Here is a 25,115-nt window from a genome sequence, read left to right on the forward strand (position 1 = left end):
CTTTGCACAAAAATATTCTGTAGGTCTGCGCTTAAACAGATTCCGTAGACTTGTACACAAACAGATGTTATAGTTTAGACTCGTGTAAAAATTTAATTACCTATAATTGGTAATTATCTTTAATTGCTTATTTTGTTTAATTAAGTTTAATCTGTACTTCGCAACTAAATTAGTTGGACGCGCAATAGTTATAATGACAATTAAGCTAGCTAATTGCCCTACAAATTTGATTATCCGCAGTAAAACGACGTAAGTCCTAGAATGACTTTCCTTATTACTTAACCCAAGCAAAAAAGTCTTAAGTTCCACAGTTTAAAGGTAAACCACGTAATTCGGAGCAGGTACTTAAAACTATTAAAAACAATACTTAAACTTTGTTTTTCTTAATGAAACAAAAATTGGCGCCCACTTTAAAAATGGGGCTTTCATTTAAGACCGTTTTCAAATCTATCAAACGTATATTTATTTTTGTAAGGGTAGTTACAAAATGGGTAAGTTTGGAAAATTTCCCATGTTATTTCTATGGAGATTCTCTAGTTTTTCGCCAAAATCTGTGATTAATTTTATGGAAATGAAAACCACCCTTAGCAACTTTATGCTTTATAAAATAAACTATTAGGTGGATCATCTTGAAATTTTTACCACATATTAAGGGCCCGGATTTTAGTTCAGTAGAAAAATTTCGAAACAATAAACTTAATACGAAAAAAGTTAAAACCAATCCAAAAACCTTCCTTATACATTAAAGCCGTCATCAGGCCTTATCTAAGGGAGCTACCGCTCCCTTAGAATAAAATGCCTGTTTTTAAGTTAATTTCAGGTTTTTTGTAATTAAATTTAAGTTGTAACGAGGGAGGGTAGTTTAGTTAGGTTTATTTAGTTTCTGAAACGGATTTAAATAATCTACTTTAATTGCGACGTTTATTGGAGTTTAAGCATTTTTAATTTTTTTTTTTAATTAGGAGGTTTCAATGTAAATTGGGTCCATGGGTCAGCGACAAGGATGCGATTATTCAGGTTTCAGTATGTGAATAATCAGGGAAGGAAATGAGGTTTACTTGGAAGGTGACGAAAGGGGTGTGGGGGTCAAGTCACCTCCGGCGGCCACAGGGCAGTCGGCGCCTATAGGGTAGGATCGCCGACAAGTGTCATATTCCCTCAAACCTTTCCGCCCAGAAGCTTGGTTTACAGGAGTGCGCCACACTCCCGGCTTTAAATTTTATTTTACCCCGAAGAGCCGAAGCCAAAAGTCGTTATAATGTTTTAGCAGACGACGCATAGGAGGATTTCTACTATTTTAGAATTTGGGGTAATTCAGTAAAAGTTGGGCAAAAAGAAAGGTAGGTTAAAATAGTGTTTCCCGGCAAAGTGTTCATATAACTTCATATCAGCCCTGGCTGGTAGGTAACAATGTGTATTAGTGACACTTAAGTCTTTGTTTATGGCCATATTTTTATTATTATTAAAATGTTTCGTATGTTATCTTAACAGGAAAACTGTACAAAGAGTGATGGAATTTGTTAAAGAATGTCGTGTGATGGTCGAACGGTTAAGCTGGTAAGTGATGAATATAACGCAACTTTGATGTCAACAAGGCATATCCAAACCTTAACCTATAGAATAAATTCCCGCCTTTTCCAAAATATTACTTAAGTGGATATGTTTTAACCCCTAAATATTGCTACCTTTTCTAAATTATTGCTAATTAGCATGTTTATTGCCGCCTTTTCAACAAATTAACAATAAACAATATTGTTAAATTAGTTTCATTCTACCCCAAAAAGAGGCGCACATTTAGCCGCTGGTCTAGGAATGAAGCGTTTTGCTGTATTCATAAAATGGGGTTGAGGATTCGAGGAATAGAGCTATCTCAATTGTGACGTCAGTGCCTTGGTTAAGCGTCACACATTGACTTTGGTAGTGGGCGGCCATGTTTGGTACTTCTTAGATTTTATGGGCCAATAGTGTGGGTGACGTCACACAATTAGTTTTGTGAGATAGCTCTTGAATTTATTTATTTATTTATTTATTGAATGAATGTGTTGTTCACAAAGTCAACAGTGTGACGTGTGTGTGAACATCGTAAATCGATACATTGGGCATGTTACAGAAAGACACTAAGGGAGTACAGTAATATGAGAACAAAAAACGGATAATAATGTAATATTAAAAAAATTATAATAATTATAACATTAATAATAATAACTATACAATTAAATAGTAATAATAATAACTATACAATTAAATAGTAATAATTATAACAATTAAAAACAATGTCAGATAATTTAGAATTCACTGCACAATAGTGTAATTTTATTGCAGCGATAATTATCACAATCTTTTGAACTAGTCAAGCTTTGCCATGTAAAAAGCTACATTGTATTCGGAAACCTTTCATCTTATTTGTTCGTTTTTAATTTACCTTCATTTTGAAAAATTCTTTTATTTTAGGGAAGATTTACAATTTCACAAACTCTCTTTTCAAAATTCCGAAATGAGTTTAGTAAATCTTCAAAGGTTGGCGATTAAAGAGGTATTTTGCGAAATTATTGCAATATTGCCCGTTTAAGACAAACTGAGTTAAGTTATTGAAATTTTGTTTTTAGGAAATGGACTACGAAGAAGATTGTAACTATGATCATTTGAGCAAAGATGATCTAATCAATGAAGTGAAAGCTAGAGATGATAGGGTTAGGAAACTGGAAGCCAAGGTATTTTTCAAAGCATAGGTGGAGCACAAAAATATGAGACCCTTTTTCGATCATAGCCAATTTTATATGCACAGTATAAGTTGTCGAATCTGTTGTCTCTTTATTAAAGGCTTTAATCTAAGGGGATTGGTAACATAACCGTCGTTATTAACCAAGAAACCCGACGAGGGCCTTTGTTACTGATCCCCCTTCTTGTGTGTCATTGGTTTCCCCTTTTTCTCGCTTGCCCCTTCAAAATACGTTCAGCCAAAGGAAGTCCGAAGATTGTTTTGTAATGGAATCTCATTTTGTTTAGTGTAATGTCTTAAATTCAAACTTGGAAAAAGAGAGAGTGAAAACATCATTTACGATAAATAAGCAAATAGACGAGATTGAAAGACTCAATAGGGTCATTAATGAGTTGGAAAATAGAATCAAAGGTCTGATGGTATGGAACATTTTTCATTTTCATAGTCAATAAAATTACTTTAAGAATGAAAGTTATTGTTTAAAAAATAGGAGAAAAATGGAATACATCAATTAGATAATAATGAATACGTGAAAACTGAGCCCACTGAAAATGATATGGAAATTAGTGGCCAGGAGTTATCCCTTCCTGTTGTGATGCACAGTGTCCAAGGCATTCTGGATAAAGAAGATATTATTCAAGAATCACTTGTTTTTGAACCTCAATATGTTGCGCAGGTTTACAATACAAACCCAGAAACTGAAATTGCCTCAAATTATTCTGAACATATGGGGTTTATAACGCGAAATACGAATCCGTGTGTCCCTAAACCGAAATACAGTGACAGTGCGCCTTCACCAAAAATTAAGGTCGAAAACCAATTCGAAAGTACTCCTGACACGAACACGGAGAGCGATTCGCCACGAGAAATTCTTGAGAACAATATTAACATTAACGACTCTCTTCTTCAATCACAAAGTGTCTCGACAGAGGGAGAAACTGAGGATATTACAACTCGATCGAAGGAATTTCGTGTTGAAACCGAAAAACATTTGGCTCTTTCTCTTGACACAAATGTCGAAAGCGATTCACTACAAAGAGTCCTAGAAAACGATCTTGATGATAACCAATTCGAAATCGCCGTGACAGATGCAAAGAAAAGTGATAGACAAAAACAAAGTGTGGAACTGTTTGTCGATCCGAGCTCATTGAGTGGGCCAGTGCGTGTTCCTAAACTAGAACGTAACCCAATTGAACTACCAGAATTGACCTCCGTTCCTATGGAAAGCGATTTACCTGAAGTTGCAATTGTAGTACAACATAGTAGTTCGGTGTCCAACTCGGAGATATTTGAAGATGTCGCTCCAAAGAATCCAGAAGGTAAAACCTCATCGCCTCGTTCGGAAATTGCAGGTAAGTCATTTCATTCTTTAATAGTCTTGAGTACCTAGATTGAGAAGTCATATTTCTAAGCAACTATTTCCGCCTTCTCGGTATTAAGTCTTCCATTTGAATTCTCTAAGATCGCTCTCGATTTGCTTAATAAAATTCGAATGTATTTTTTTTATCATCTTTCAAAAATTGCGAATGTGGGAGACACGAACTCCCTGCCGGAAAATCAGTGTTCAGTTTTAGGATCTAATTCCGCTTTAAACTTAGACGAAAACTAATCTTGGGTTATATTAATTCAAAATCTATAACGTCACATTAAAACGCGAAGCAGGAAAAAAAATCTTCAACTGTTATTAGTGTTTCTTTGGAAGCACACAGAAAATTAATTTGGTCAAACAACAAGCCATTTACAAATGGGGGGGAACCCTTGTCAGTCATCTTGGAATAAGTTCTGATGAACCTGTCTCCGGCGAATGAAAATTAATTTGAGAGCAAAGAATAGTTGAAAGTACAACCTTTCTGTTTTCGAGCCAAGGTTTCTCCTCCATTTAAGTTGATCTTCATCCCCTTTTTGTTGATATGCACATTTACTCATCGGCTAAGGCCTTAATCAACACTGTTTCAACACAAGGTTAGTGGAAAAAGCAAAAATTGCTATAATGGTTTCAACACACCTTTTTTATTCTGTAACACTGCGATTTCGTACGCACTACTATGAACTTCGCTTGAACGTTATTGTTTTTTTGATATTAAATTGTAAATGATGTTTGTGATTTTATATTTTCTGTAGGGAAATTGAATAAGAAACATACAACCGGGTTCAAATATTCAACTGAATATAAAAAGGGCCTACAACGTCGCATTAGAAAGGGTAAAGAAGGAAAAAGCTTCAAACGTGATCAGTGTGACTATTCATGCAAGTATAAGTACGATTTCATCAAACATCAACGAATTCACAGTGGTAAAAAACCCTTCAAATATGATCGGTGTGACTATGCCAGCCCTTTCAAGAGTAATTTGATCATACATCAACGCATTCACAGCGGCGAAAGACCCTTCAAATGTGATCAGTGTGATTATGCCTTCACGCAGAAGATTAATTTGATCACACATCAACTCATTCACAGTGGTGACAAACCCTTCAAATGTGATCAGTGTGACTATGCAAGTACGACGAAGAATGGTTTGATCAGACATCAACGCATTCACAGTGGTGACAAACCCTTCAAATGTGATCAGTGTGACTATGCAGGTGCGCGGAAGGATGATTTGACCAGACATCAATGCATTCACACTGGTGAAAAACCCTTTAAATGTGATCGGTGTGACTATGCCAGCACTATCAAGAGTAATTTGATCATACATCAACGCATTCACGGTGGTGAAAAACCCTTCAAATGTGATCATTGTGACTATGCTTGTAATCGTAAGGATAATTTGATCACACACAAACGCATTCACAATGGTGAAAAACCCTTCAAGTGTGATCGGTGTGACTATGGATGCACTCAGATAAATAATTTGATCAGACATAAACTCATTCATAGCGGTAAAAAACCCTTAAAATGTGATCAGTGTGACTAAAAATGTATGCAGAAGACTCATTTGATAGCACATAAATGTAGAAAACACATGTGTGAATAGATGGATTGACATTTTAAATGTGTTGAACAGTTGGACAAAAACCATGTTTCATCGTCTTCTGTAATGAATGGGCCGAAACTGTTCATGTAACAGTCCATTAAATTTCTCCATTCTTAATGATATTGCGCCTCCACAATTCTACATATATAATATCTTATTGTAAACTTTATGTGATGAGTAGTCCTTTCTACCGCAAAAGTTGTTTGCTTCGTTCAGGTTATATTTAGTTCAAAATCAAACTTAGTATGGATGAAATCTATAACGTCACATAAAAACGCGGACCAGAAAAAGTCTTCAACTGTGATTAGTGTTTCTTTGCAAGCACACGGGAAATTAATTTGGTCAAACAATTAACAAGCCATTTACAAATGGAGAAAAACCCTTGTTCGTGATCAATGTGCCTTAGGAAGAACGCTCTTGACTTGGAAAAAGTATGGGTAAATATAATGGATTTGAAGATTACACAGCCAAAAAAAAAATTCATTAATATCATATGTGGAACATATGTGTTGGACAAAACGTTCACACATGTTATTTTTAAGATTATGCATAACGTATATTTAAACGGTAGCACTTTCTACCTTTCATCCTGTTGAATAATGAAAATATTAAAATGCCATCTTTCCCGTCATCTCTGGTACTATTTATTTCAGCCAAAATTACTTAAACAACAGAGAGTGGTAATAGAACGAAATAAATTGGTAACTTGTCATTACGCAGCGTCACCTAGCATTTTATTCACTGAAAATCCGTTGAATATGGTTAGAGCAAAGGAAAGTTTAAAATACGTCCGTTTGATTTTCGAGCCAAAGTTTCTTTTCCATTTAAGTTGATGTTCATCCTCTTCTAATATACTCGTTTGTTCATCAGCTAACGCCTTTGATCAACAACGCTTCTTTTCATAAACAGCATTACATTTTAATGAAGTTCCCTTGAATGTTACTGTATTAGTGTATTTTCGATACTAAATAAATGATATATGATATATGTCGTTTTAATGTTTTATATAATTATAATCGTTAGGGATAAGATTACAGGAACTGTGTAACCTCCACATGGCTAGACTTACGACAAATGTTTTCGCATCTATTCTTATGCTGCTCTTTAATGATTCATAACAATTATGAACCTCCTATTCTCGTAATTAAATCAGTCCTACATACTTTAGAATTAGTTTCATTGCGCAGTAAGTTCTAATGAACCTATCTTAAAACGATTTAACGAAAATTAATTTGCGAGCACGGAAAAGTTAAAAGTACAACCTTTCGGATTTGCATTAATTTAAGTTAATCTTCATCCCCTTTCTGTTGATATGCTCGTTTACTCTAGGCTAACGCCTCAATTGATCAACTCGCCTTTTTCTGCGTTTTCGTGCGCATTACTTTTTTTATGAAATTCGCTTGAATGGAATTGTAATTTTGATACTAAATTTGTGGTTTTTATGTAGGTAAATTCGAGAAGAAACGTATAACGGGGACCAAATATTCAACTGAATATGAAAGGGGTCTGCAACGAAAGGGTAAAGAAGAAAAACGCTTCAAATGTGAGCAGTGTAACCATGGATTCACGCAGAAGAGTTCTTTGAACATCCATCAACGCATTCACAGTGGTGAAAAACCCTTCAAATGTGATCGGTGTGAATATAATTGTACAAGCAAGAGTATTTTGATCAGACATGAACGCATTCACAGTGGTGAAAAACCCTTCAAATGTGATTGGTGTGAATATAGATCCAGTCGGAAGTATCGTTTGAAGTCACATCTACTAGGCATTCACAGTGGTGAAAAACCCTGCAAATGTGATCAGTGTGACTATCGATGCATGCATAAGGGAATTTTGATCTTACATCAACGCATTCACAGTGGTGATAAACCCTTCAAATGCGAACAGTGTGATTATGCAAGTATGTGGAAGAGTGATTTGATCAAACACTGGCCTATTCACAGTGGTGAAAAACCCTTTAAATGCGAAGAGTGCGACTATGCTAGCTCGATCAAGAGTACTTTGATCAAACATCAACGCATTCACAGTGGTGAAAAACCCTTCAAATGTGATCAGTGCGACTATAAATTTACGCAGAAGAGTAATCTGACCGTACATAAACGTAGAAGACACATGCACAATTAGATGGATTTACATTTTAAATGTGTTGGACAAAAACCCTATTTAATCCTTTTCTGAAATGAATGAATGGGCCAAAACTGTGTCGCCATTTTCAGAACTAATTTGAATTGAACTGAGTTTCATTTTCATATCATATAAAACAACATAACAGTAATGTTACTTTTCATAGTTAAACAAGATTAACACAATTTTTTAAAATACAATTTTTGTTAATTTAGCGTTATTTAGATTTAAGACAAAATCTGAGTTTAAAAATACTCATATAGCCTATTTTGTGCAAATGAAAAGTTAATTCACGAAAATAGATCATTATGGTATTTGTATTAACAATTTTAAAGTAGCTACATGTAAAGCGTGTCTTTTTCTTTTCGAAACAAGTCTATTTTCAGTAAGGTGACTTGTTTTCCATTCTTTTTATGAATTTGTTCCAGTTGCCTATGTAAAATGTTTTGTAGTCTCGAAGAATTTTGCGCGATAATTTAAAATGTATTTTTTCTAATAATATTTTACAATCTATTTGAAAAGTTACTAACTTATTTAAAAAACTAAACTTCAGGTAAGTTAATCTGTTTCTAATTGTTAGAAGCCTGTGGTCATTTAAGATATTAATGTAATCGTATTGTCAGCGTTTTAAAAACCTTTCATATACGATTTGAACGAATTGTCAGTAATAGACCAGTTTCAAAAAGGGCGAGGGACAAAGTAAAGTATGCTTCATATAGGGTTACAACGGAAAATTCTATGACCCGACTTTTCTTTCATACCCCCCATCCCGGGGAAGGGGGTCCGGGCTTTGACGCGCGCCCACATAACTCTGTTCTCCATTCCTACTTCTAAAATTAAATCTATCCCTGCTATGGCAAAATAGAATTTATTGCAACACATGTCTCAATGAAATTTCTGGTCATTCGAATCAATAGAATCGTCCGTGGGCGTATCATCGAGTGGGCTATGACTTTCCTACTTGGAGAAGAGAGTGGGATGGAGACTTCATCTCTTTACCTATAAAGTAGCCTCTATAAACACATCTATGGCAACTACGTTCTCCGAGCATCATCGCTGTTTCGGTATGGGGTAATACGGTACGAAAACGTCAAAGATGCCCATTATGTCATAAAAATAGAAACTACTCTCATACAAATACAATGGTGCTACGCGGCAGAACTTAATAATCAACTATCGAAGGGTAGTTGCGTCCGCAAGGTACTCCTGGAGACTTTCATTGCCGCACATGTCCCGCCAACATTTTACTCCAGCCCACTATCTCCTCCAAGTTAACTCATTGAGCTTCCATGGAGCAATGAAAATGGGAGAAGTATTTGAGGTCATCAGTTAAAGACCGTTTCTGCAAAATCAAGGTCTGCAATTTTTATTGTTCCTTGATAGCGCTCATTCGCCTTGAAAAGTTCATATTTAGAATTGAATAATTCTCTCTTTGAAGCACTTTATTTAAAATTTCAAAAGGGAAATTAGGGAATGCTGGCAGCGTGCCGCCCTTATACCGTCGTCTGCTACCGTGACTGCTACACAATTTAAACCGAAATTGGCCCCAACATGAAGGGGTTTCTGTATTTTCGCATTAAATTTTATTATTCTATAACTTATAGCCTTTCTGTCTTCTCTCTCTATTTATTTGGCAACATTGGGGGAATGATTTTCGTAAAGGACAAGTTACGTCTTTAGAGTCAGGCATTTCGGAAATGAGTTTAATAAGTCTTCAAAGTGTGGCGCTTAAAGAGGTACTTGAGAAATTATCCGTGGTTTGCGCAGGAATTTTGAATTTCAAAAAACTGGACTTTGTTTATAGGAAATGGAGGCGAGTGATTGTAACTGTGATCATTTAAGCAAAGATGATGAAATAAAGCAACTAAAAGCCAAGGTGAGTTTCAAAGCCTGTAGCGTTTTGGCCAGTACAGCATGAGACATCCAATCTAGTATGCTAGTATCCCTTTAAAGCGAGTCTCAGCTGTGACTGTGGTTTAGTGTAAAAAAACGGCACTAGATGCTCCCATAGTCGAGGGGTGGAGTTGACTGACCCAATAGGGACTTGGCAATTCAGGCTTAACTCCGCCCCCAGCGCCATTATGGTATGTTTTTTTAACAGAATGAAAGCTATATAAGCCCCTCCTCCTGGTATGTTTTTTAGCACTAATGGAAGGTAGCCTGACATTGCATGACGTAGTACTGCCAAGTCCCAATAAGCTTATTTCTGATTGGTTCCTACCTTTGGCTACATAAAATTGGTGTGTAGAAGGTTAATCAGTGTGTTACGGGCGCCACAGTAGCTGATATTTGCTTTAAAGTATAAATCGCAATAGAAAAACCTTAAGTAACCAATGTTCATTGGTGGGTGATTAGAAACACCATAAGCCCATCACACATCCCTCGACCATTTATAGCGTTATTAAAGGGCACCACAAGAGCCTTGTGGGAGCTGTATGCCCACACACACAAACTGCAGCCTTGCTTATAGTTCTTGCAAAGCTACCGCGCCCCAAACCATGGATTAACTAACGCTAGGGATTGTTCACTAACTTAGTTTCCCATGTAATGCTATCGCCAACTACATGTTCTGAATCATTCCTTGATTCCCCTCTTCATTCCCCCAATTTATTGAACCGAAACGGATGTAGATAGCGCCATCTCTCGGCAAAATAAATCGTTTTTTTCCCAATTTAGGCAGTATTTCAATTTTGACGTCATGGACCACGTGATATTTGGTCCAATTTTCTTATATAACTTCCTGTTAAGGATAGTAGTTGCTGTTAGGGGGCGTTTGGAACATGCATGCCTAATCTTTTTGGGGGAGCGAAATATCCCTAGCATTTGTTAATCCATGCCCAAACCTCTGGTGGCGCCCTTGACGAAAAAACCCCTTCTGATCCCCCCCCTTTGTTTACGTCACTGGTTTCCCTGTTTTCTTTCTGGACACTTTAAAAGACATTCTGCATATAAGAAAGTCCTATTTTGTAATGCAGTCTATTTTTTTCAGTGTAATGGTTTAATATCAAGCATGAAAGAAGTGAGAATGACAATTTTATTTGCGATAAATAAGAAACTGGACGAAATTAAGCGGCTCAATGGGGTCATTAAGGAGTTGGAAAGTGAAATCAAAGATCTGATGGTTTGTAACATTCTTCATTTTCGTAGTCGATGTGAAAGAGAATCGGGTTAAAAGTATTAGTTCAATTATTGTTAACTGTTTATAACGTAGGAGGAAAGTGGAATACACGAAAGAGCCAACATTGAACGCGTGAAATCAGAACCTGTTGAAAATGATTTAGGACTGAATGAACAGGAATTATCTCATCCTGTTCTGATAAGTCAACAAACAGAAGAACAAATACAAAGGTATTTAAAGCAAAAAACCAATGAGAACTTGTCAACGAGGGCGGAGCTAAAACTAGCCTTTGCTAAGCTCAGCGGGGCTGTCAACTCCACCCCTCGACTACGGGAGCATCTAGTGTCATTTGTTTAAACTCGGCTATGGTTAAGTTTAAGCTCAAGAATAATATTTTATTTGACTGTCTAATTCGCGTCCATGAAACTTGATTCGTTAAGCCTTGCCCTGAGAATCGTGAATAAAATCAGAAGTATATAATGCTTCGAGGGAGAAGTGGGGTAATTGTAACATGATTCTTCCCAACATATCATTTTATATTTGGAGCAAGGTTACTATTAAACCAAATCACACGCGTTAAATAGTTCCCTCATCATTACTCAATTAGTGCTTAACTATTTGGCAAGGCGCATGCGCTTGTGGTCATTTTTGTCCCACGTCAAGACAATCACGGTTTGTGCAGGGTTCATTGCTGAGGATTTAGCAAATTCCAAACAGTTATAGAATTCACCCCACGTTGCGATGCCCATCTGAAGTTTGTTGAGCAGGAAAGCAAATGTTCAAAAAGGGGTCCTTCGCCTGGGAAGAATCATGTTACATGATATAACTAAAGAGTGTCATCCTTTTTCTATTATCCCCTTCTGATAAAATGTATTAATCTTTTATTACTGTTGCTATATCAGTTTTTAACGATTTTTTATTTGTATAGTTCGCAAAGTATACGAGCTGAGGTTACCAACAACATTTACCAAAGTCTGCTTAAAGTGGAAGCCACGAACCTCGAGCAATTTGGGATAGGTATGGTGTCACGTTATCGTATTTCTGACACGCAACCTGATGTAGTTTCAGTTTGATAAAACTGTTTGGGTTATTTTTTCGTTTTGATCATCAAGGTTCGTTGGTAAAAGCCGAAGGTGCTTGCAATATCGAAGGAATTCTGACTGAAGAAGACATTAAGGAAGAATCACCCGAATGTGATGCGGAGATTGGCAAAGGAAACACGTCCCAAACTAAAACTACCTCAAAAAATGCGCGTTTTACAACGCGAATTATGAAACTATGTATTCCTAAACTCAAATGCCGTGACGGTGTTCCTTTAATTCTTAACCTTGAAGGCGAAGCGCAGTTCGAAATGTCTCCTGTCCCAACGACAGATTCGCCTCCCGAGAACAATCTTAGCGTTAACAATTCTTATCCCAAATCACGAATTTCTTCGACCAAGAGAGGAAATGAGAGAATAGCAACTCGATCCAAGAAATTGTGCCTTGAAAAACATGGGGAATTGTCGTCGCTTGACGCAAATAAGGAAAGGAATTCTCAGGAAGGTCCAGAGGAGAATCTTGATGATAACCAGTCCAAAAACACCTCGACCGATTCAAAGAAAACTGATGATAGACAAAATGAAACTATGAAACTGTGCTTGCCAAGCGATTTACCAAAAGTACCGATTGAAGTTGAAGATAATACTTCAGTGTCCAGCTCTGATACATCCGAAAGTAGCTCGTCAAGTAGTTCCGAAAGAAGCTCGTCAAGTAGTTCCGAAAGTAATACAACTTCTGCCAGTTCGGAAATTGGTAAGTCATTTTACGCTTAGGGTCAGCATCGATTTTCGGGACTGGAACATAAGACTCAAAAATCGTCAAAATTGAGCCACTTACAGTAGAAACCTCACCAAATACAGAGGATGTTTCGGAATTTTCTAGTGGTAGTTTCCCTAACAGGTTTTTTAACCCTGTCCTTTCTAACCCTGATTACTTTCTGTCTTCCCTGGGATTTTTCAACCTCATCCTCAATGTTTAGCATGTTCAATCTTAAGTTTCTAAAAATTTTGTCTCATTTAAATTAATTTGTTTTTAACTTTAAATTTAAACGGAAAATTGTCCCTGCGAATAATATTAAACTCAATACTTGATTACCCAAATTCAGCGGTTGAGCCTGAGCTCCGTGGCCACCGGAGGAGACAAAATTCCCTTTTAAAAATGCAGGTACCCGGCCGTCCTTGGTGTCTTAAGGAGCCCAAGCAAACGTTGCTCAGATTGATAAGACCTTAGTGCTTTACTCCCAATGGTCTTTGAAACTGTGAATAATTTCACCTAAAGAATATTTAAGAGAACTTACTCCGTCTCTATAGCAGTTCTCGAATCTATGCAAGCAAAGAGAATATACCAAGAGGAGCAGAAAGTCTAGCCTTTCACAAGGCTTTTGAAAGGCCCGGCCACAGTTTTGGTCGTAACTAGATCCGGTTTGTGTTGATTGGCTAAGCAGCGACGCCTTTAATAGGTTAAATTATGTCGACTGCTCATTTTTGGTGGTGGCTACAGGGCCGGAAATATGAAAAATTTCTTATAGGACACGTGTCCAGTGACCCCTCTATTTGACTGGAAAATTTACTGGACATTGTCCACTGGCGTGTGCGTAAATAGTGTCGCATCTTCATAGTCAAGCTATCAAAACTTGGGAAAATTTATTGGTCAAAATGTCCAGTGAACCTCTTAGTTTTTAAAACATTTATGGGACATTTTTATATTCTATTGGATAATGTCCAGTGTCCTGCGCTTATTTCCGGCCCTGGGTGGCTAAGGGTTGATCTCTGGGTTGAATATTGACGTACAAAAGGTAATTTTTAAGTAGACCGAAGACTACAAGGTCACGTGAACAACCGGAACTAGTTGCTCCAAATTCAGAGCCGGTCCCTATTTACAAAGTTTCTGCTCCTCTTGGTATATTCTCTTTGATGCAAGTGGCCAATCGGTTCTTGAGGTAGTGTCGAAGGAACCGCGTCACCGAATAATTGTCCTTCGCGTGCTAGGAGGTTCTATACGAAGCGTTTCGAATATATCGTGTAGCTCACCTATGGCCCAAGATGCATACTTTGTGTGTGAAGCCTTACCTCTTTTGGTCTTACCAGGAGTTCATAATAACCCGAAGTACGAAACTGGTTAAAAAGCCCGTAACAACAAAGTTTCGCCGTAAAGCTCAGCGGATTCATACACCGCTTAACTCCCAAAGAAATAGTTACCCCATTTTTTAGCGCCCACGCGCATTAACTTACACACTTCCGGTTTAGCACTATTTTTATCTTGTGATTTTGGGAGCGAAAATGGCTCACGTCTGCTTCTGTCGGAACGGTGTAAATTAAGCCTTGGCTAAGAAGTTGGCTTTTAGTCGGGGTTTCTAGTTTTCTACAAAACATTCGTCAATGATGTTTTGTTTTGATATGTGTGAGTGAGAATTCCGTGGTTAAATTATAACGGTTTGGACAAATTTATTCCCAGTATCTTTAATATAAGAATTGCAACGTGTTTCTACGTCCACCATATCGCCATTTTTCTTTTCGACGGAGATCCCAGCCAACGGAAGTTTTGGAACGAAAACCAAGGAGCATAGATACCACTACGATATACTGTAAGGTTGTATGTCCATAAACAGGCTAATCCTTTCTATGCGCAACGACAGAATCTTGTTGTTCGCGATTTTTACCATTAGCTCTATGGCCAGTTTCATACTTCCCCCCCCGAAGGGGGGTTATTATGAACTCCTGGTCTTACTGATAATAATAATAATCTTAGCTTTGTCTATGAAGGGATTTCCACATAAGCCTGTGGCTTGTTTACAGGTGGGTCTCTTTACAATGCATAGAGGGGTGGTGGCTAGCAGACTTGTAAATAGGGGGTACTGTACCAGGGAGCCTGTGACACCCAAGAAAATTCACAGGACACCCTGAAAAAATATTTTTAGTGGGGTTCGGGTACCTCCCGGGTGCCCTGAAAAATTCGGGTCGATGAGAGCTCTCTCCCATAACCAAAGAGGAGGGAAATAGGGAGAGATAATCGCATAGGCAGCCGTGATCCATCCGTATTGAGAAGAGGGGAAAATTTGTGAGACGCGGCGGCTCTTAACGCGCACCTTATTCGCGCACAGTTAACGTTATTGGTTCTCCTCTTTCGGGCTACTACGTCACCAAAATTGCTCGGAAAGGTTTAAACGTTGTTAAAACGTACGCTTTAAAAATAAAAAGCCGAGGCTTAAGTGAAATGTTCAGCCAAGTGGGCTTTTTTTAAGCAAAGAGTTATTTATTTATCAGAGGTAATTTAGATAGATAGTATAAGATTAGAGCCGTGTAATGTTTCAGGAAAATATTCAAAATATCTTACTTGTAAACATATAACACCAAATCCTGCTAATGGATCACTATCACCATTAGAAAAATGGCTTGAGCACACGAACCCACGAAATGATGTTTTTTTATTACACATTGTTGATGTTTGGTTATAGGTTTTCGAAATGGTTTAAAAGTTATACCGTTCATTTTTGGATTACTTGAATACCGCGTATTGCTACTACAATTCAAGTAGCAGCATTTTTTGTGGTAAACCACTTTAAATTACCTCTGATAAATAAATAACTCTTTGCTTAAAAAAGCCCACTTGGCTGATCATTTCACTTAAGCCTCGGCTTTTGATTTTTAAAGCGTACGTTTTAACAACCTTTAAACCTTTCCGAGCAATTTTGGTGACGTAGTAGCCCGAAAGAGGAGAACCAATAACGTCAACTGTGCGCGAATAAGGTGCGCGTTAAGAGCCGCCGCGTCTCACAAATTTTCCCCTCTTCTCAATACGGATGGATCACGGCTGCCTATGCGATTATCTCTCCCAATTTCCCTCCTCTTTGCCATAACGACAACTCAAAACAGCTCTTAAAAAAGGGGAAAAAATAAAATCTATATCTATATAAATCAAAGTCCTGACTAACTGACTGACTGACTGATAATCAACGCCCAGCCCAAACCGCTTGCCCTAGAAGGCTGAAAATTTGCAGGAGCGTTACTCATACGTAGTAGGCGCGTACTAAGAAAGATTTTTCCAATCCGCCGCCATCTTAGAAAATGGCGCCCAGAAATGTAAAAAAACCTTCTCTACGCAACAAAGTCCGCGCGTTTCAACCGATTTCACAAATATTTAGTACACTGGTTTCCTTTAACCCATAGTCCTTCAGGCTCGATTTTTGCCATCTTTTTAAATGGCGGCCAAAACCTAAAAACCCTTCTTTATGGAATAATGTCCGCGTGAAAGGTAATAAAAAATGTCCCGACGGGCTGACGGGCAACGCCGAGTGCCTTCGCTCCTAGGGGGCTACAAAAATATTAGTCATCAGTAAAATCTACCCTTTCTTTATAACTTTTTGATGGAAGTTCTTATTACACGCGAGCGACGCCGCGGGTAACAGCTAGTGTCCAATATTTCCCCTCAAAACTTCACTTCCCTCCCTCACATTTTGTTTATTTACCTTCGTCCACTAGGGTCTAGGGAGCCCCGGGTACCCAAGAAAATCCTGCTTTGGGGGGGGGTCGGGAGTTGCGGGCTCCCGATGAAATTATCACTATTTACAAGTCTGGTGGCTAGCCCCTATGCCACAGCTAACCTACAGCGCCCTATACTAACTATTACCGTTAACCTCTGCAAGTTTTAATGGAAAGGAGAAACTGGGTTAGACCGCGGAGGAAAACCCCTTTTAACAAGCGGGGAGAGACCTTGCAAACTCTAATAAGGAAATATGAAACTATCTATTATTGAAAATGTAATTGATACCATTTGTAATATATTGAAAATGACTTAATGTAAAATACCGCCCACATATACCTCCTGCCTTCGCCAAGCCAAAACCGGAGTTCGTAAGGAAAGTCACCTTGTAGGGGAACCACTGTACCCGCTTTAAGGTAAACATCCTTGAGATTTGGGTAGAGCCAGAGCGTTTCGGCAAAATAATGTTATAGTCGTTGCAAACTATCCAAGACGATTTCTTTTCTTCTGACTCAATCGTTGCAATAAGTAAATCGCGATTTTGTCACATACACCGCTTACACTGAGTGTCTACCTTCCTCGGAGAAGTGGCTTTCATATCCTCAAATTATAATGATATCCGACTTATTGAAAATTTTCCACTTTCTCCACCATCATATTCTGCTCAAAAGGGTAACGCCAGTCAAAGTGCTTAATTTGGTGTTACGTGTTAACGAATTGCAGTTACTTGCATTTTAACTTGATCACCTAGAACTATAAAAGAGGAGAGGACATTATAACGCCTTTCAATAACGGCAGTCATATCATTTTTCTTCCAATTTATTTTATCAGCATATTTATATTGCAATAGACTAAAACCTTAAATATTTTCTTAATAATTAACAACCATTAGTTTCCACTTTCTGATAAGTAAAATCTTCGGAGACAGTCATCTCGATTCGGAGTGGTACTAATGTTTTTTCCGAACTTGTTTTCTTTAACTTTGTGTCATTTTAGTCCTCGGCATGACCGGCTTTATCAAGTGCTATTGAACATAGTAATATGTTTGATTCAAATTGTAAGGAAGTTTCAGTTTGTTTGCTTTTTGAAGGGAAAATCCGAGAAGCAGCGTTCAACTCTTTGCAAATATTCTTCTGAATATAAAAGTGATCTTGAACGTCACATTACAAATGGTACTGAAGAAAAACGCTTCAAACGTGATCAGTGTGACTATACTAGCTCCGAGAATGGTTCTTTGATCAGACGTGAACATGATTTAACTGCTCTGAGATCGACCTTGTTTGGCTTTCATCTTCCAAAAATCGCGAATGTGGGAGACACAGACTCCCTGCCGGAAAATCAGGCCGAAAAATTCCGCTTTAAAGTTAGATGAAAACTAATCTTGGGCAAAAAGCCGCTAATCTATGCTAATTTTCAGTCGTTGTGGTTGTAACATATTTATATGTGTTGGACGAAACGTTCACACTTTTTATGTTATTTTTAAGATTCTCCATAATTTGAACTGTAGCACTTGAATAATGAAACAAACCCTTAAAATGATCCCTTTCCCAAGGATCTTCACTCTTATCTTATCATCACTGGTGCTTATTTCGACCCAAAATACTTTGGCAATAGAGAGGGGGTGCCAGAATAAATTGGAAATTGGTAACGATTTGAACGTCCATCAGCGCATTCACAGTGGTGAAAAACCCTTCAAATGTGATCAGTGTGACTATGCTACTGCCCGTAAGTGTACTTTAATCGCACATCAATGCATTCATAGCGGTGAAAAACCCTTCAAATGTGATCAATGTGAATATGCCAGCTCACAGAGCTGTCATTTGAACGTCCATCAACGCATTCACCGTGGTGAAAAACCATTCAAATGTGATCAGTGTAATTATGCCAGCACGCATAAGAGTAGTTTAATAATATATCAACGAGTTCACAGTGGTGAAAAACCCTTCAAATGTGATCAGTGTGACTTTGGAAGCACTCGGAAGAGTAGCTTGATTGCACATAAACACATTCATAGGATAGGTACATATCGGGCTGTTTAACAAAGTTTCTTTAGATAATGTAATGTGCAATGCACATTAATGTTTAATTACAATTGTCTGCAAAGATTTAACGGCTCGGGCTGGATCGAAATTAAAATTCACACTAAGGCATAAAGCAGACTGTGCGTTGTCTCTAAATAGAGACTCAGACGGTTCTATAAGTTTGATTAATCGAATCAAGGGGAAAGCGTATATCTTCGCTATTAAAGAATGATATTTTTACCATAATAATTGATAAATCATAATTTGCTTCTTTCCTTACTTTAACTTCGTCATCACTTCTTGTGCTAGTTGGTTTCAGCAGAAACGAGAGAGAGACTGCAAAATTGTCGCCAAGCTTAACTTTACCGTTGAATTCATGATTGTGTTTTTTCACTTCTTAGTAGGTGTTATCATGCACCTACAGAGGTTTAATGGCAGAACATGGCTGTTCATATTGTCACTTATATTTTATTGTACGTTTATTATGGGAAAGTTTGCATTCTGTATTACGCAAGTGTCTAACGTGCGATCAAGTTTGAATCTTCCACGTTCTCAACGCATGTTTTAGATTCGGTAAGGTCAAACCTTTGGAAACCGCTATTTCTACTCGGACATCGGTTATTGTTTCAGAACTTGTTTTGTTTGCCTTTGTGTCTTTTTAAGCCTAAGCATAACCGCGTTATATCAATTGCCTTTGAACATTGAAATGTTTGTGACGCGAGTTGTTTGATATCATATGATATTTTAATCTATTTCCTTTCTGTAGGAAAATCCAAGAAAAAATGTTCAACTCGATACAAATGTTCACCTGAAAATGAAAGGGAGCTCGAACTTGACATTCGAAAGAATACCAAAGAAAACCGCTTCAAATGTGATCAGTGTGGCTATGCTAGTACGTGGAAGTCTCATTTGATCGAACATCAGCGCATTCACAGTGGTGAAAAACCTTTCAAATGTGATCGGTGTTACTATGCAAGTGCGTGGAAGGTTGATTTGATCATCCATCAACGAATTCACAGTGTTGACAAACGCTTTAAATGTGATCAGTGTGACTATGCAAGTGCGTGGAAGATTAATTTGATCAGACATCAAGGCATTCACAGTAGTGAAAAACCCTTCAAATGTGATCAGTGTGACTACGCAAGTGCGCGGAAGTGTAATTTGACCAGACATCAACATATTCACAATTGTAAAAAAAACTTCAAATGAGATCGCCGTGACTACGCAGAAGGTTCATTTGATCATACATCAACGAATTCATAGCGGCGAAAAACCCTTCCAATGTGCTCGGTGTGACTATAAATGTACACAGAAGATTAGTTTCATCGCACATCAACGCATTCATAGCATTGAAAAACCCTTCATATGTGATCAGTGTGATTATGGCAGCACGCAGAAGATTAGTTTGATCAGACATCGTCGTTATAATCACATGGACTAATAAAATGGATTGAAGTTAAGCATACTCAGCAATTTAAAACTTGGAAAGAACCATTTCAAAATGTGTCAATTGCGCAACGCTTTTTCATTTTCGTTTCACACATTGCTGTTCTTGTCAAATGTAGTAGATGCTCACTAAGAAAAAAGTTTTTGTTCGCGGGAAAATTGTAAAAGCCTATCGTTACGAATTAATCACCGGACAGGCTATATCGTATTATAAAATTGTCAAATGTAACTAGCCTAACGTCTTAACGGGAAACTGGTAGAAATACTAGTTTGTGTTAGTTATTTATAAATCGTTCACCAACAATATTGAATATAGCCCTTTATTTGACTATAATTAACAATATTTATATTAAAAATGGAATATCGTCTTCGCTATTAAAGAATAAAAATGTTACCCTAATAATTGATTAATATGTTATTGCATTGAATCTTAATTTGCTTCTTTAATAACTTCATCTTTGTCATCACTTCTGGTGCTAGTTGGTTTCAGCAGAAACATCAGGAGAGACAGCAAAATTGTCGCTAAGCTGAACTTTACCCTTGAATTCGTACTTGTGTTTTTTCACTAGTTTGTAGGTGTTTAATGGCAGAACATGGCTGTTCATATTGTCACGTATATTTTATTGTACGTTTATTATGGGGAAGTTTGCATTCTGTATTACGCGAGTGTCTAACGTGGGATCAAGTTTGAATCTTCCACGTTCTCAAGGCATGTATTAGATTCGGTAAGGTCAAATCTTTGGAAACCGCTATTTCGACTCGGACATCGATTATTGTTTCTGAACTTGTTTTGTTTGCCTTTGTGTCTTTTTAAGCCTAAGCATAACCTGTTATATCAATTGCCTTTGAACATTGAAATGTTTGTGATGCGAGTTGTTTGATATCATATGAAGTTTTAATTTATTTCCTTTCTGTAGGAAAATCCGAGAAAAAATGTTCAACTCGATACAAATGTTCACCTGAAAATGAAAGGGAGCTCGAACTTGACATTCGAAAGGATATCAAAGAAAAACGCTTCAAATGTGATCAGTGTGACTATGCTAGTACGCGGAAGGATGATTTGATCGCACATCAACGCATTCACAGTAGTGAATAACCCTTCAAATGTCATCAGTGTGACTATGCAAGTGCGTGGAAGATTAATTTGATCAGACATCAACGAATTCACAGTGGAGAAAAACCCTTCAAATGTCATCAGTGTGACTATGCATGTAAGCGGAAGTATGTTTTGATCACACATCAACGCGTTCATAGCGGTGAAAAGCCCTTCAAGTGTGAACAGTGTGACTATGGTAGCAAGAATAGGAGTAGTTTGATCAAACACAAACGCATTCACAGCGGCGAAAAACTCTTCAGATGTAATCAGTGTGACTTTGCAAGCACGCGGAAGGATAATTTGATCGTGCATCAACGCATTCATAGCGACGGAAAACCCTTCAAATGTACTCGTTGTGACTATAAATGTACACAGAAGATTAGTTTGATCGCACATCAACGCATTCACAGTGGTGAAAAACCCTTCAAATGTGATCAGTGTGATTATGCCTTCACGCAGAAGATTAATTTGATCGCACATCAACGCACTCACAGTGGTGAAAAACCCTTCAAATGTGATCAGTGTGACTACGCAAGTGCGCGGAAGAGTAATTTGATCAGACATAGACGTTATAATCACATGGACTAATTTAAGGATTGTAGTTAAGCATACTCAGCAATTTAAAACTTGCAAAGAACCATTTCAAAAGTGTTAATTGCGCAACGTGTTTTCATTTTCGTTTCTCACATTACCGTTCTTGACAACTGTAGTAGACGCTCAGTAACAAAATGTTTTCGATTATAGAAAAATTATAAAAAACTAAAAAACCTATCGTGACGGAATAGTCACAGGGCAGGCTACACGGTTTTACAAAATTGTGGTATGTAACAAGCCTAACTTCTTTTAACGGAAAACTGGTAGTAATACGATGTTGTGTTACTTATTTTTAAAACCTTCACGACAATATTTAATGTAACCTTTTTTTTTTAAACTATAATTAACAATATTTAATATGACAAATGGTTTATCAGTAATTATATCTTCGCTATTAAAGAATGATATTTTTACCATAATAATTGATTAATCATAATTTGCTTCTTTCCTTACTTTAACTTCGTCATCACTTCTTGTTCTAGTTGATTTCGGCAGAAACAGGAGCGACAGCAAATTGTCGCTAAGCTTAACTTTACCGTTGAATTCATGGTTGTGTTTTTTCACTTCTTAGTACGTGTTATCATGCACCTACAGAGGTTTAATGGCAGAACATGGCTGTTCATATTGTCACTTATATTTTATTGTACGTTTATTATGGGAAAGTTTGCATTCTGTATTACGCGAGTGTCTAACGTGGGATCAAGTTTGAATCTTCCACGTTCTCAACTAGGGTTGTAAATTTTCCGGAAAAATAAAACGCGGAAAATTTTCCGCTAATCGGAAAAATATAAAACTATCAATTAAGTGAGCTTTCAGTCAATTTATCAAACTTTTAAAGAATTAAAACATTCTCCCGTTATTTTGCCATCTTTAGTAGATTTATTAAAGTACCGCCAAATATTAGTGGTTGATTTTCTCATAATTTGTGACTTTAAACAGGGTTAACAAACTTAATAAAATTAACAACATAACACCTCGTTTCCCTTACAATGACGCAGACGATCACTATCCTTTATGCCTGATAATTTCAGTTTCACTTGGGTCTCTTAACGGTTAGGTCTCGACTCTCTAACGCCTTATACCGTCATAAGAGCAAACAGTAACCCTATGCATGCAAGCGATAGCCAATGACTGAGCTTTTGCTATAGGGAATAGGGGTCACTAGACTCTGTGCCCTTGGACAATTTTTCCCCCTCCGAATTCACCGAAAACAAAATAATGAATGTTTTGAAAAGAAAGGCAATTGAAAAATTTTAAAGTATTAACTTTCTAATTGAGAAGCCGATAGCGGAGAAATATAGCTCGGTCATTTTCCGTGGAAAATTTTCCGACTTACAACCCTATTCTCAACGCATGTATTAGATTTGGTAAGATCAAACCTTTGGAAACCGCTGTTTCGACTCGGACATCGGTTATTGTTTCTAAACTTGTTTTGCTTGCCTTTGTGCCTTTTTAAGCCTAAGCATAACCTATTATATCAATTGCCTCTGAAGATTGAAGTGTTTGTGATGCGAGTTGTTTGATATCATATGAGGTTTTAATTTATTTCCTTTCTGTAGGAAAATCCAAGAACAAATGTTCAACTCGATACAAATGTTCACCTGAAAATGAAAGGGAGCTTGAACTTGACGACCGAAAGGATACCAAGGAAAAACGCTTCAAATGTGATCAGTGTGACTATGCTAGTACGCGGAAGGATGATTTGATCAGACATCAACGCATTCACAGTAGTGAAACACCCTTCAAGTGTGAACAGTGTAACTATGGTAGCAAGAACAAGAGTAATTTGATCAAACACAAACGCATTCACAGCGGCGAAAGACCCTTCAAATGTGATCAGTGTGATTATGCTAGTACGCGGAAGGATGATTTGATCATCCATCAACGCATTCACAGTGGGGAAAAACCCTTCAAATGTGATCAGTGTGACTATGCAAGTACGTGGAAGAATACTTTGAAAAGACATCAACGCATTCACAGTGGTGACAAACCCTTCAAATGTGATCAGTGTGACTATGCAGGTGCGCGGAAGGATGATTTGACCAGACATCAATGCATTCACACTGGTGAAAAACCCTTTAAATGCGATCAGTGTGATTATGCCAGCACAAAGAATGTTTTGATCAAACATGAACGCATTCATAGCGGTGAAAAACCCTTCATATGTGATCAGTGAGATTATGGCAGCATGCAGAGGTGTCATATGATAGTACATAAACGCATTCCCAATAAAATGGATTGTAGTTAAGCATACTCAGCAATTTACAACTTGGAAAGAACCAATTCAGAATTTGTTAATTGTGCAACATGTTTTCATTTTCGCTTCACACATTACTGTTCTTTACCACTGTATTATACTAAGAAAAAAGTTTTCGTTCATTGAAAAATTGTAAAAACCTATGGTTACGGAATACTCACCGGACGGGCTATATGGTATTACAAAATTGTGGTATGTAACTAGCCTAACGTCTTAAGGGGAAACTGGTAGTGACACTATGTTTGTGTTATTGAATATAACCATGAATTTATTCATTAACAATATTTAATATTAAAAATGGAATGTGAGTAATTATATCTTCGCTACTAAAGAATGATGTTTTTACCATAATAATTGATTAATATGTTTTTGCTTTGAATCTTAATTCTCTTCTTTAATAACTTCATCGTAGTCATCACTTCTTGTGCCAGTTGGTTTGAGCAGAAACAGGAGAGACTGTAAAATTGTCGTCACTACATGCACGCAGAAGAATAATTTGATCACACATCAACGAATTCACAGTGGTGAAAAACCCTTCAAATGTGATCAGTGTGATTATGGCAGCAAGGTGAGGTGTAATTTGATCAAACATCAACGCATTCACAGTGGTGAAAAACCCTTCAAATGTGATCAGTGTGACTACGCAAGCACGCAGAAGAATGATTTGATCAGACATCAACTCATTCACAGTGGTGAAAAACCCTTCAAACGTGATCATTGTGATTATGGCAGCGCACGGAAGAGTCATTTAATCCGACATCAACGTAGTAATCACTAGGAATAATAAAATGGATTATAGTTAATGGTACTCAGCAAACTTGGAAAGAACATTTACTAAATGTGTTGTACTACAAAATGTTTTCATTTTCCGAATAAATATCACTGTTCTTTACAATTGTATTGGGTAATCTCTAAGAAAACTTTCCATTCTTAGAAATAATGTAAGCACCGAATAATTACCATACCGGCTCTATGGTTGTGTGCTTTAAATATACTGCAGTATATTAATATTAAAATGGCGGCCGGAACAAACCAAATGTCTTAACGGGCAACGCCGAACCTTTTTTCTACAAATAATAATAATAATATGATTTTGCTAGTTATTCATAAAACCATTACGAACGGATAGTGAAATTTATTAGTAACAATATTGTCTCAAAGGCTTTATTTAACATCAATTAATATTACAACTGAAATTACAGTAATTATATCTTCGCTTACCGTAATAATTGACTAATTTTAT

At 37.2% G+C, this 25,115-nt stretch overlaps 3 protein-coding genes across 4 annotated transcripts; all 3 read left to right on the forward strand.

Annotated features, from left to right (window-relative positions):
- Positions 1-1,361: 1,361 nt before the first annotated feature.
- Positions 1,362-8,168, forward strand: LOC149621155 (uncharacterized). Of its 2 annotated transcripts, none has more exons than XM_089855660.1 (7): positions 1,362-1,400; positions 1,492-1,557; positions 2,452-2,533; positions 2,607-2,711; positions 3,007-3,138; positions 3,210-4,071; positions 7,142-8,168. In XM_089855660.1, the coding sequence occupies exons 2-7, from the start codon at positions 1,511-1,513 to the stop codon at positions 7,819-7,821; spliced, it is 1,908 nt and encodes a 635-aa protein (XP_089711786.1). In that variant the 5' UTR covers positions 1,362-1,400; positions 1,492-1,510; the 3' UTR covers positions 7,822-8,168. The 2 variants fall into 2 exon arrangements, with proteins under 2 accessions (XP_089711786.1, XP_089711785.1); XM_089855659.1 differs by lacking the exon at positions 7,142-8,168 and adding an exon at positions 4,841-6,677.
- Positions 8,169-9,189: 1,021 nt separating this feature from the next.
- Positions 9,190-20,336, forward strand: LOC149621156 (uncharacterized). Its single transcript, XM_089855661.1, has 7 exons — positions 9,190-9,557; positions 9,626-9,697; positions 10,811-10,942; positions 11,033-11,169; positions 11,868-11,956; positions 12,052-12,732; positions 19,246-20,336. Exons 1-7 carry the CDS (start codon positions 9,519-9,521, stop codon positions 19,686-19,688), a joined length of 1,593 nt encoding a protein of 530 aa, XP_089711787.1. The 5' UTR covers positions 9,190-9,518; the 3' UTR covers positions 19,689-20,336.
- Positions 20,337-21,021: 685 nt separating this feature from the next.
- Positions 21,022-24,767, forward strand: LOC149621157 (uncharacterized; the record flags this gene model as incomplete). Its single annotated transcript, XM_089854717.1, has 5 exons — positions 21,022-21,607; positions 22,978-22,982; positions 23,114-23,787; positions 23,893-23,908; positions 24,285-24,767. Coding segments are annotated over 5 exons (1,647 nt in total), but the record flags the coding sequence as incomplete, so codon positions are not given.
- Positions 24,768-25,115: the final 348 nt, after the last annotated feature.

This window comes from Phalangium opilio, unplaced genomic scaffold, assembly GCF_054372755.1.
Source record: "Phalangium opilio isolate 3A_F unplaced genomic scaffold, DU_Popi_V2 ptg000209l_1, whole genome shotgun sequence".
Lineage (NCBI taxonomy): Eukaryota > Metazoa > Arthropoda > Arachnida > Opiliones > Phalangiidae > Phalangium > Phalangium opilio.